Here is a 13,645-nt window from a genome sequence, read left to right as displayed (position 1 = left end):
TCTGGAAAAAGTAATTAATTACTAGTTACTAATTACATATTCAATATTGTAATTCGATTACTGTACAAATTACTCTCTCCAAAAAGTATTTAATTACTTATTACTAATTACTTTCTATATCAACCTCGATTTGTTAAGTAATTCAAAGAAAGACATGAAACGGCTCTTTTCATTCATTCAATGAAAGAATATAAAACTACATAAAGTAGTATTATTAACTGACCAAAGTATTACAGATGTGAGAATTATACATTAAAGAACGGATTTTAAAGTTACACTTTGAATTTTGATGTCCATTCCTTGCACACACAAAGTATTTAGTTTAATTACATCAGAAGTAACTGTAATTAAATTACAGAAAAATTAGAGTAATCACTTTACTTTTTCAAGGGAAAAGTAATTAAATTACAGTAACTAATTACTCAGTAACTATTTACACCCAACACTGGTCATACTTGTGAATAACCTTACAGGAGTCTGGAGGTTGTGGAGATGTTCATTTCTGTAGGTGCACGTTTGGAAAAATCCTCAGAGGACCTTGGAGCCGAGATGTGCTGGTGTGCAAGTTTGTTTTACAAAAGGCACAATCTGGCATGTGTTACTGCATAGCACCTAACGCTTTTAATTCATCTGCAGCCTTGCATTTCTTGGAGACACAGAACAAATGAAGGTATGGAAGAAAGCTGGAGTCAGTTTTAATACTTCTGACGCTCTAGGTCGAACTCCCTTACATGTGGTAAGCCTTTCTTTTTATAAATGTTAAGTGATGTTGAACACCCGAGCATGCTCAACATTTATTCGAGGAGTTGGATGAATATGATTTTTGTCTTGCTTTCTTCACAGGCAGTGTGCACCAATCAGATGGAAATGGTTAAGTTCTGCATTCGTAATGGATCAGACCCTGAGGTACGGAGTATAACACGTATCACCATCACCATCATTTTTATGATTTAAATTTCCTGTAAAATTACAGCAAAGAGACAAAATGAACATCAGGCCTGTAGATGATGCCCAGCGACTTGGGTTTCATCACTTGGTGGAGCTGTTGGGCAAGAAGTGAGAGCCCAGAACAGCGAAGAACCTTTTGCACAGTTATTTTAAATTTGTCATTATATAATAATTATATTTATAACATTTAAGATTTTATAGTATTTGTGTAGTGTTTAATAAGGGAACGAAAATGGTAATTGAAGAATTAAACTAAACAGTAATGATATAAAGACAAAATAGGCCTTTTTTGCCTTTATTTCTTATGGGTTTCCAGTTTTGAACATGTAAATGCAAATATCATTCGCCATAGTAAAAAACACAACACTCAAACGTTTTAAAAATGGGAGCAAAAATCCAAGTAAACAACTGATTGTGGTGTCTGACCTCACTCTTGATGCTTAAAGGAGTAGTTCACCTTCAAAATGAAAATTCTGTTGTCGTTTACTCACCCTCTTGTCATTTCTAACCTGTATGACTTTCTTCCGCAGAACAAAAAAGAAGATATTTTGAAGAATGTTGTTAACAGCCCCCCATTCACTTGCTGTGCTGTTCTGTTACCAGCATTTTTCAAAATATCATCTTTTGTGTTCTGCAGAACTGTCATACAGGTTTGAAATGACAACAGGGCATGTAAATGATGAGAGAATATTCATTCTGAAGGTGAACTACTCCTTTAACACTTTTTATGGTACTCGACACAACCCAAAAGTACAAATGTGTAATTGATATAGCATTAGTTTCTTTCACTTCATAATGGTTGTCAACAACAGAAATGTGACATGCAACTGAAAGGGTCCTGAAAGTTAAAGATCTCCTTAATATAGTTGGAATAACCATACATTTTTAAAGAGGAAGAACAACCAGTCTTAGATTTACAGCTGGCTAGGGCAAGAAAACGAACTGACGTGAGTTTCTTTTTGAGTTTACAAGGTGCCAGAATCTGAAGTTATATGACCACCCTCCATCTCAGCCTTGCACCCCATCATCAACAGCACTATCACACATATATAATGATACCCATAATGTGTCTTTATTCCAGAGGCATATTCCAAGAGAACACAACGTTCTAACAGTGTAACACAGACAAGAATATAACTATACCATATTGTTTCCATATTAAAAGCTAATATCAATCTAGGAATCTTTGCAAAGTGAGCGTTGCAAAAACACTGTTACAAAAGAAAAGGCACGATAATTCGGCCATTCGGTGAACCGGGAGGCGAAATATATCGACATCATCAGATAACCACTATAATACGCAAACAATTGCCTGAGGGTTGAAAATGATCAAAACAAGACAAGATTTATTTTTTGTAACATGCAGTCACACGTCCAGTCTATAGAGGAACCTGACGGGCAATGCGATTCAAAAGTACAAAAACTGTCCGAGAAGGAAGGCTGACATTCTTATAGCATCCAAGAGCGGGAACTCTTTTTACAGATGAGAACAACAGTATCAAACATGAAGCTTTGTTAATTTAATGACAGCCCAAGAACATTGCATGCATTTTTATGCCATAGAGTTTGTTTACAAAAGCAAAGATTACAAAAGTGTCACAGGAGTGGCTTTTACAATGAATGTTACGCTTTCTCAGTCGATGAACATCATACAGGTGGTCTGCTTTCAGGGGTTTCAGGGTATTAATAAATGGTCAGCAGGTGAAGTTTTATCTTGAGCATAAATAGCCACTCCACCGGTAGTTTGGAAAAATAACTTAATCAAATGATTAAACATACAGTAATACATCCATTATACCCACCGATAGCATGCTGAATATGCAATAACGCAGAAAGGTTAAAATAATAAATTGGTTATATAAATTCGATTCCACTAAATAACACTACAAATACACAAAATTAAAACAAACCTGTTAAATGATTTTCCATTGCCTTTAAAAAAATATATTTGGTCCAAAGTATACAACTCTTTAAAACGCTCAAGGGAAGAATACAATAAACATGCTTTCAATCAATCAATCTGAAAACAATAGTAACTTGTGTTTAAGCCCGTTTTTTCCTTTTCAAGCTGGAGAATACAGAAAGAGACATCTATGGATTGGGCTGGGAAAAAAATCGAATAAAATACGTGAGCCAATCAGAAGGTGTAAAAATCTCTCGTTCATTGTCTAGACTCGAGTTCCTTTTGGGCGATAGTGTGTCTAGTGTGTAAACAAGGTTTGATCTCTGGATTTTTTCAGAAAAATGGCTGTGTGCTTTATTGTCAGCTGTTAATTTGTTGTGAGATAAAAATGAGGTGTGATAACTGTAGGTAATAATTTCATATGATAAATTAATGACATTCATTAAGTAGACTGACTGGGAGATCATTCACGTTATTAAAAAAATCAATTGTAAAAAACGGGGAGTTACGATTTCTTTTAAACCTAAAAAGACTACACATCATTTCTTACAATCATCTGTCTGTAAAATATAATCTTGTGGTTTTTGCTTTTAAGACAAACATCAGAAACGGACTGTATTCATGATGTAAACAATACTTTTTTTTTCAGAAGAGCTCATTTCACCCTTGTTTGGAAATTGTCGTATTTTAGAGCCTCTGACTGCTAACTTCTGTAAACAGCATCCTCGAATACGCGTTAAACCTCAGAGATAGCTAAGAGAACGGAGAATGAGAGCAGTATGTTTAAATATTTAAACAGCACATCTGATCTCCTGTTGGCTGCGGGAACGTCATCTCTCCGTTTTCACCGAGGCTGTACAAACACAGGCTGATTAAAGACTCTTATATAAGCCCAAAAGCCACGTCAAGCCACACGATCAAACGGCAAGCTCAACGCCAGGGAAAGTACGAGAGTTAGAGCAGGTGTGTTAGTTAGAAACAGATATTGGCACCCATCTCTAAATCAATGGACGACTGGAGTGTTGATCTATCCATCAAAGGCTGGGCTTACATCGACATCGTGTAGGTGAGGGGCGGGGGCACTGGCGTGACCACTGAAGGTAGAATTTCAGTCATTGTACCCTGAACCAGGGAGCTCATTGGTTAACGTGTGCCAGCGCTCGATTTTCTTGTCCTTGTTTTTGAGACAGTCAAACCAGTGTTTAAGCCTCTCGCCGTTGGCATTTATACCTAATGAGACTCCACCTGGGAAAAGGGAGAGAGAGATAAACATCTTTAAAACATTTGAAATCATTGAAGGTGAAATAAACTTTGGAACTCGATTTAGCCGTTTAAACAAACACAGATCTTACTAACAATGGCAAACTTCAAAAATGTTTGAATATATATAAAGATGAAGCTTTAGTATAGTTGTTAGAGGGATCCTACCAATGAAATCATTGGATTTGCCGATGTCATAGTCCCAAACAGTCACCTCCAGGGTCTTCTTGCTGAGGTCAGCATACTTGATCTCATAGAAAAACTCCTGATATATTCAAAAAGAATACAATTAGATTCTTTTACACAAACTCAACTGTATGCAACCACTGCATTGCAACTACACGTGAAAAGAAAATGTTTAGGTGACTTACTTCATTGAATTCAGGGTTAAGGGTCTTCTTCTTGACCGCTGTCTTGTGCTTTGATTTTTTGTTCTCATCTGGCTTGAGATACCTGTAAAACAAGTGACATTGAAAGTGTAATGCATTTGGCAGTAACATGTTTTTACTAAATTTTAAGTCAGCTTTTTTTAAGACCCATAGATAATGCATACTTAATTATTGATTTATCAAACAAAACCGGCCACATGTTAATAAACAAAAACATGTTGTGTGTAATTCATATGTCCAGCAGAGGGCAATGCAACACTTGTATTTGTAACTACATTTGGAGTCTTTCAGATTTATAGTACCATAAACCACATAAGAACAAATGACTGTGGGTGTAATAAAGCTTAATAAATAAAGTTGAAATGAACCCAAACTTCACATGACTGCTGTCGTAGAGGTCATTAAAACTGGCGGTGCTTCGTCGTGCCCATGTTCCTGCAGCTCTTTCTAATGAGGGTGCCTTGTTCTCACTTTAACAGAGACCACCAGACAAGCAGACAAAACTCACAGACTGGTTCAGGCAATGAGGTCGAACCTCCCACAGCCTATTAAGCACAACCTGTTGCTTACATAAAAAGTAAATATCAATTCACTTACGCAGAATGAGAATCCAATTTTCTCTTTTTGGATTTGAGCAGAATGGACAGAATATTAGAGGTCATAACTGATATTAATTGCTGGGTGTCATATTGAAAGGTCACTGGCTTGTTTGAGATATTACAGAAATGACAAATCTTCAAATGAAAGATTTCCTCCAAAGGCTATTGCCAGGGAATGTCATTTGCAACTTCAACAGTGCCTCTGACCAACCCTACTATTCAGCTTCTTTAATAACTGAATGAATCACTATGCAGGTATGCAGCAAAATAAACACTAGTTACATGTTCAGAAAAAATATGTTTTTTATATTGACATCAGTCCAAATGCTGCATGCATAGACAACACAAACAAGACAATTACTTGAAAGTGGTGACTTGAAAACAGCAGACGGAGACAAAATACTGGCAAGGTTTCTTCGGTTTGTTGTCACTGACAGTAATGATGAATGAATCATTTACTACTCAAAATCTATCACAGAGACAGAACCAGACAGGTAAAATTGACCAATATTTGTGCATGCAGAAAACAAAAACACTAGAATCATCCTTCTGTAAATCATTCAATTCAAGAACTGAGAGAGTTAAAAACACTAATCTATTCTCTGAGGCATTGTACTCCTACAAATAAACACAAGCTATGAATTCCTATCTTTGATATTGAGAAATGTGTATTGTGCATGAGAAGTGTCATGTATGTGTATTGGTTTCAGGGCTTTAAGTGTTGCGATAAATAATCTGGACGCTCGCATGTTGCAGAATGAATGGGTGTGGTTAGGGATTCGTCATAAACGTGGATTCACAGCAGTAATAGGTTATTTAGAAAGTGCTTTTTCCTAAATGGAATTTCAGCATATTTATTACAAGAATTTTCCATGGAGCAATTCTCAACTCATAGTATATATCATGCTATAGATTAGACTTTTGATACGCATCTCTAACTTACATATTCTTACATTCAAGAGTTTTCTATTCTGCTATTCGATTTTTTTAATCAAGTAAGTAATCTTGATTCAGAGTAGAGTGCATTTGTGTATGGATTTAATGTTGCAAAACTGAAGTTTGTGTGTGTGTTTGTGAACATTTTGTGTTGTGAGGAAAAACAAATAAAGAACAGAGATAGAGAAATGACGACAGATACGACTTACGTTTTAACATAAGGGTCAGAGAAACCATTGGCATCCATGGCAGCGAGATGGGCACAGCGGATGATGCCCACTACCAAGCCGCACTTCTGAGAGCTGTACTTCAGAGAGATCATGATGCGCCCTCGCTCCTCCAGAGACTTGTTGTCTGTCTTGTCAATCTGTGCACAAACACAAACAGGAAAACACTGTTGTCAATCCTGCTTCTAAGAAATATAAAGAAAAAGATGGATGTAGATGAAAAATATCTGACAGTTTTAAAGTTTCATGTGATTTCACATCAGTTCTTTTATTTACCCCAACGTATACTCTTTTTTTTCTGTGGAACACAAAAGAAGATATTTTGAGAAATGTTTGCAGGTTTTGTGTCCATACAATGGAAATCTAACGGGGGCCTAAGTTGTTTGGTTACCAACGTTCTTCAAAATATCTTCTTTTGTGTTCTGCAGAAGAAAAAAGGTCAGGTCTGAAATAACACGAGGATGAGTAAATAATGAAAGGATTTTCATTTTTGGATGAACAGTTCCTTTTACGAAAAACCACAAGTAATTCTACCAATATTCCTTTTTGATGATTAATTGAAATCACTTATGGAAAGGATGATGTCTGTGTATTTAAAATATTTAATAAAAACATTTATGCACAATTCTGTTTCTTAATTCTATGAATCATGTTGTCATCTGAACAGCATTATTCTAAATGATTGAATCATAAATGGGTAGAAAGTCTAATAAAACGCAAGACATGCAAGTCTCAGTAGATCATTTATTCATTTACCAAACTTACTTTCATGCACCTTTTTATATCCTCTCCGATATTTTGCTTTTGTCTCGACATTGTTTATGGCAAAGCTGAGATCTTCCCAACTGTTGAGTGTGAAGCTTAAATCTCTCTCTCTCTCTCTCTCTCTCAGAACTTTGCGGACCCACCAAAGCCATCAAGCATGAAGTTAATTAGCTGTGGAGGAGGCGTCTCTGCTCGTCCTCCACACGCTGTTGTCTCATTTCCGTCCCCACTGGAGATCACACAAGTGTGCGCGCACACACATAATACACTCGCTTCACACAACCATCTTTTTTCCTGTTTACCAGCTGGTGGAGTCGCACACGGGTCTCTGAGCAGATCCCAAGTTAGTCTTTGTGTTTAACTTTTGCCACCTTTACCTGTACTGCAGATATGAGAGGAGATACCAAAATCAGTGCTGACAGATAGTCAATTACCTACAGCAGACATTCTAAAAATGTGGTTATGACCTCTGCCTTTCTAAGCGAAACATAATCAGATAAAAGTTCACATATCGGCACCCAATACCTGTTCATCCTTTCAGACTACCAAGCATTTTGACACTTTAACCTTCTCCTAATATTCACCTGCACCACCATCAAATGCCTCAGACGAGGACACAATGGAATGTATTGAAATGCTTTCCTCAACATTTCTTTTCCAGCTACAGTAGAAACCATTGGTTTGTGCTGATCCCAGCAGAGCTTTGTGCCAAACGTATCCGAAAGACTCTGAACTGGGTTTAGCTTTTCATTGCTGTGCAAATAAAGGTAAAATCAAGACACAGGCGTTTTTCTAAAGCCATACAAAGAAATCTGTGCTTTATAGGACCGCATCAAACGTTCACATGGTCATGTATTGCCAGCAAAAAAAAAAATTGAATTCTTGTGCTTTTTAGTTCACTATAAAAGCAGCAAATCAGCATTTCAGAGTCTGAGTGCGTTTGTGCTTGTATGGAGTAGTGAGCAGCCTGCAGCTTCACCCTATTGTTGTCTTTTGTCTGTCATGTTTGTCTCAGACGGCTGATGGACGTGAGGATGTTTCTCCAATCATAATTGAATTGTAATTGGTATGCTAATTCTAATGAGAGGTATTCGCAATTTGATATCTGAATATCTTTATGTAGCATTCAGACTTCCGCTCATTTCTCCATCACTCCCACACACGGAGGAGTAGAAGATCTGAACCGCTTCTCCAGACACTAAACCGTAAAAAAACTGCGGAACTCACAGGAAGCTGCTTTTCCAAACAGTTGCTGAAGTTCTTGGTCTGGTTGGGTTTGAGTTTCTTCAGGGGGATTCGGGTTTCTCCGATGAATTCATTGTGGCGGAATTTATCTTCGTCGCACACTGAAATCCTGAAACACAACAAATGATCGACGACAGAGTCAGTGATCAGATGTTTTCCCCAACACCTGTTTATAAAATCACATTTTTGATGAGGAACACTTTCAATATACAGCATTTGGTATGCAGAGACCATGCAGAAAAACGCAGAAACTCCATGTTATCTTTTAACTGTAAGATGTTCATTTGCATTGAGCTTGCTGACTGTGAAATGAGTTTTCTGCGGTATTGTCAAAAACCGCTACATACGTGGGGACAGGAACAAAAGAACTGCTGCCGTTAGTTTCGTACAGGTCGAGAATTACATTTGAGCAAGATTCACATGAGCAACTTGCACAGAAATAAGAATTTTCTACATATGAACAGATGGCCAGAATAACAACAACTCATTGTATTTAAGATTATTATCATGTGGTTATCATCAGACAAGTGAAATTCAGCCCAAAATTACAGAAAATTAGTCGCTGTGGGTAATTTTTTGGAGGATTTATTGAGAGAAAGTCAATATAATATACAAAACTATGTTCAGAGGTGTATAAAGACCTTACATAATGAAGCGTTATGCTTTTATTATCTTAGAATGAGCTATTTCTATCTACATACACCGCGGGTCCCCTTCCATGGAATTCACCGTGTTGTCTCTACAGCAGCCCTAAACGGACAAACTGCTCTACAGAGTGTGTTTCGTAAACACCTCATTTCCTTCAACAAAGAAGAGAAAATGTGACAACATCTTCGTTCTGTGTCAGCCTCCGTAGTGCTTCGAAAGAGGGGGGAGGAGTGGAGCGAGCCATTGGTTCCAATTCACAACCTCACCGCTAGATGCCGCTAAAATCTCCACATTGCTGTTTTAGAAGGACCTGTGTCAATATGGGTTATAACAAATGAACAAATGACAAATAACAAATGAAATTATTGTATGCTACTTTGTTCTTTATCTATTGTAAACAACTCATAAGGAGAGCACAATTCCATTGGTATCACTACAAAAAGCTTCTAAAAAGAGCTCTAAAGACATTATCTGGCCAGGACCACTAGTTTGGTCACATCTTGGCCCTTTATTCTGATGAGTCCTTTCATCACACGCTGGACACAACAATAAGGATTTCTTCGGATTAAAATACTGGCCCTGCCACAATAAAAAGGAATAAATAAACAAATAAATAAAATAGAGGCAACTAATCCGTAAGTAATAAATAAGAACAAAAAAATGAATGTAATAAAGATAAAACGGTGCTTCTCAGGTGTTTCAGGTTGGTCTTACAGTAGTAGTATTGATTTTTTCCCTGATGAACAATAAAAACAAAGATGTTTATTTTGCTGCTGCTGTCCCTTTAAGAGACACACTACTTTTACAAGGATACATTGTAATATGGGCATTTGGACATAATTCTGTCTACATACAGTATGTCTATGTCTGAGTGAGAAGATGTGAAAGAGAACTCAGTACAGTTGTTTGCGTTGTCAGAGATGCGGAATACATTGCCTCCGCAAAACAACATTTCTGCGCATTAAAGTTGAAATATACATTCATCAGTTTTGCAGTCGCGCTGGTGCGCCATTAAGAAAAAATGTTCGCAGTCTAGATCTGGATTTATAACATGAAGGTATAGAAACAGTTGTGCAAGAGGGTTGATCCTCTGCTTCCGCCACGGTTTTGCTTTCTCGTGCCAGCTTGAAACGGAAACATCATCATCTAATACATTTCGCTATCTGCTGGAATAAATGAGTAACTTCGCTCTTAGGAAAAGTAAAACAATGAAATATCAATCGATTCTGGGATAAAACAATCGATTCTAAAATCGTTTGAAAAAGAATCGCCTCTAGTTCTTAAGGGTTCAATTTCCGCCTGTTTCTCACACACAGCTAAAGTATCATCTGGCTTCAGTGTCAAATCAAGTTTTTGGTGACCACAGCATTTTCAAAACCAGGTTTTGGGTGAAATCCCGCAGTCAGCAGAAATGTCAGGTCCTACGCAGTGCGATTCTTCTGTTCATCATGCGGGCAGTGTTGATCCAGCCAGTAAACCCAAACGTTTTTTCACTCCAGTCACGTTTATACGTCTCAGTTAGAAGATCTGACCTAATCCTCATGCCTTACACCTCATAAAATTGACTGATTCCTGAACTCGGTCTCCAACACACAAGCAGTTATCTCAAAAAACCCACAACCCCAGCGAGTTAGGAAGAAAACTACAAGCTCCACTGGTATAGTCGGCAATGGGCTACGAAACCAAAACATATAATGTATGATTCCTTCATAGACAAAATCCCATCAGTGTGTTAAAAACAATAAAATACTATCGTGCAGAGAGCCTTGGATCAATGTGCGTCTTACACATCAGTCTTTCCTTGCTGAAAGCAAAGACAGCTTCGTTGATAAGAGGAGGGAACACGCACGCTAACACCTCACCAGTGTTGGGTAAGTTACTCTGAAAAAGTAATTAATTACTAGTTACTAATTACAGATTCAATAGTGTAATTAGATTACTGTACAAATTACTCTCTCAAAAAAGTATTTCATTACTTATTACTAATTACTTTCTATATCCTACATCAACCTTGATTAGTTAAGTGATTGAAGGATAGGCATGAAACGGCTTATTTAATTCATTCAATAAATAATATAAAACTACAGAAAGTAATATTATTAATTACAAACGTGAGAATTTTACATTAAAGCACGGATTTTAAAGTTAGACTTTGAATTTTGATGTCAATTCCACTATTGCACACACATATATTACACACAGTATTTAGTTTAATTACATCAGAAGTAACTGTAATTAAATTACAGAAAAAATAAGAGTAATCCCTTACTTTACTTTTTCAAGGGGAAAGTAATTCAATGACATTGAATTTCTGTTTTATTGTCTATTGAAGTTTATTCTGTATTTGTAACCTCTCTCTGCATTTACATTACATTTATCCATTTTGCCAGACACTTTTATCCAAAGCGACTTACATTGCATGATACTATACATTTGTTTCTGAGGATGTGCGATCCCTGGGATCCAACCCATGACTTTAGCGTTGCTAGCGCCATGCTCTAACCACTGAGCTACAGGAAAGCTTTGGATTACAGACGAGTGCATGTGTTTGTATAGCCAGTTCACATCTTTATGTCACAATGAATTCATGCCCGAAAGCTTTGCTCAATGAAGGTATGCGTCCGTGTTCTGGATTGCTCTTCACACTGTTCCTGGAGCTGTGTGTTTGTTCCTGGTTTGTGTTGACTATGGTTGATTACTGTGCTGTGTATGTAATGACTATAAAATTGTCTTCTTGCATGAATGTGCCGACGCAAAAGGAAATGTTTGGTAAACCTTCAATCAGTGATTTCTTTTTTACACAATGCTGCTATTCTCACATGTAATCACAGTTTATTGTGTTTGACTGCAGGAGCCGGAGATGCTCGCGTGTGCTCTCAAATCTGCAGACGAGTCAAGTGGGGTTGAAAATTCCACATCTGTCTATGATTTAAAGCACCGGTTTTCGCTAAAACAGCTAAACAAACAAATCTTAAATAAATATTTTAATATTAGTGAGTACGCGCACTGTATCACAGCATTCATTTTGTTAATGAATTATTCAAAGACGAAAACGAGACGATATAAAAGCTAATTTAGACAAAGCCTGTGTTGAAAGTCTACACTTTTGTCAACTATTAAAAAAAGACAATTAAAAAAATAATTTATGACTTAAAATAATTAAAACCCATTTTTAAAATGAAAATTACAAACCCATCTCTTCTGTGAATACTTGACAGGCAAATGAAAAAAACAACAACTAACCCTCTCTCTTTCTCTCAACAGGTATTGGTCTAGCTTTTGTTGAAACTAGTAACTTTGTATTAGCACCTATTGTATTATTGCTCCTGTACGACATATCGCTTATTGCTCCCTGAACTCTCTGTATATCGCTTTGGATAAAAGCGTCCGCTAAATGACTAAATGTAAATGTAAAATATAAGCCAAAAGAAAAAAAGAATTAAAAGACTGACTGACTATTAAAGGAATACAGTGCCAAGTTTCACTGAATCAAATCAACAATGAATGTTTAAAGGAACAGTTCACCCCAAAAAAATGAAAATTCTGTCATCATTTGCTCATTTTTAAGTTGTTCCAAACCTGTATACATTTCTTTGTTTGTTTAAACACAGAGAAAGATATTTGTAAGAATGTTAGCCGCTAAGATTTCTGGGGCACCATTGACTACCATAGTAGAAAGAATTATTGTTTTTTGGTCTGTTGAACACAAAATATATTATTTGAAGAATTTAGGAAAACAAACAGTTCTGGGGCACCTTTGATTACCATTTTAATGGTAGTCAATGGTGCCCCAGAAATCTCAGTTTGCTTACATTCTTCCAAATATCTCTCTTTGTGTTCATCAGAACAAAGAAATGTATACAGGTTTGGAACAACTTAAAGATTGAGTAATTCCTGACAGAATTTTCATTTTTGGGCGAACGGTCCCTTTAAAATAATGAAGTACAGTTACATACTGATGTGATCTTTTAAGTCGACAACTTGTTTACTTTTTTATTCCCTAAAATCTCTTCTCTGGGTCTCATTCACTAAGCATGCGTACGCACGTTTTCACGAACAAATCATGATTCACTAAAACTTTCATACAAAAGTGTATTCTAAGAAAAAAGATAGGAACAGCTGAAAGCACGTACGCAAAAATCACTAGTCTTTCTTTCTTTCTTTCTTTCTTTCTTTCTTTCTTTCTTTCTTTCTTTCTTTCTTTCTTTCTTTCTTTCTTTCTTTCTTTCTTTCTTTCTTTCTCTTTCTTTCTCTCTCTCTCTCTCTCTCTCTCTCTCTCTTTCTCTTTCTCTTTCTCTTTCTCTCTCTCTCTCTCTCTCTCTCTCTCTCTCTCTCTCTCTCTCTCTCTCTCTCTCTCTCTCTCTCTCTCTCTCTCTCTCTCTCTCTCTCTCTCTCTCTCTCTCTCACAAAATGTATGTTTCATGATAATAGTTATATACTTTAAATAATATATATATATATACAATATATATATGTATACAATTATGCTTAAATGTATATTTAATTTTAGTGAAAGAGTAAGAAAAGCTGTGTTAGACTATAGCTGGAGCTGCGAGGTTTCGCTGAATAACAGCTCTTTTACAGCCGGCTAACGAGAACTCTGTAAACTGCGTGTCTGTATAAAAGGTGTTTTTTTGTGTATACACTGATTTTGAGGACTGCGCACTTGGAATTACTTGCGAATGACATGCAAATGACTAAACTCGTGCACACGGTCGCTCATTT

General features: G+C 36.6%; 1 protein-coding gene across 2 annotated transcripts in view; it reads right to left on the bottom strand.

Annotated features, from left to right (window-relative positions):
* Window positions 1-1,235: 1,235 nt before the first annotated feature.
* The window catches only part of doc2b (double C2-like domains, beta), a 182,789-nt gene continuing 170,379 nt past the window's right edge, over window positions 1,236-13,645 (bottom strand). For both annotated transcript variants that reach the window (XM_057357618.1, XM_057357609.1), the window contains 5 exons: window positions 8,255-8,381; window positions 6,245-6,402; window positions 4,483-4,564; window positions 4,280-4,376; window positions 1,236-4,096 (listed from right to left, as the gene is read on the bottom strand). In XM_057357618.1, coding sequence (XP_057213601.1) covers window positions 3,960-4,096; window positions 4,280-4,376; window positions 4,483-4,564; window positions 6,245-6,402; window positions 8,255-8,381 — 601 coding nt within the window. In that variant the 3' untranslated portion in view covers window positions 1,236-3,959. The remainder of the gene's footprint in view (window positions 4,097-4,279; window positions 4,377-4,482; window positions 4,565-6,244; window positions 6,403-8,254; window positions 8,382-13,645) is intronic.

The sequence above is a fragment of the Triplophysa rosa genome, linkage group LG2 (genome assembly GCF_024868665.1).
Source record: "Triplophysa rosa linkage group LG2, Trosa_1v2, whole genome shotgun sequence".
NCBI lineage: Eukaryota > Metazoa > Chordata > Actinopteri > Cypriniformes > Nemacheilidae > Triplophysa > Triplophysa rosa.
Note: the sequence above shows the minus strand (reverse complement) of the source record. Positions and strands in the feature narration are given on the sequence as shown.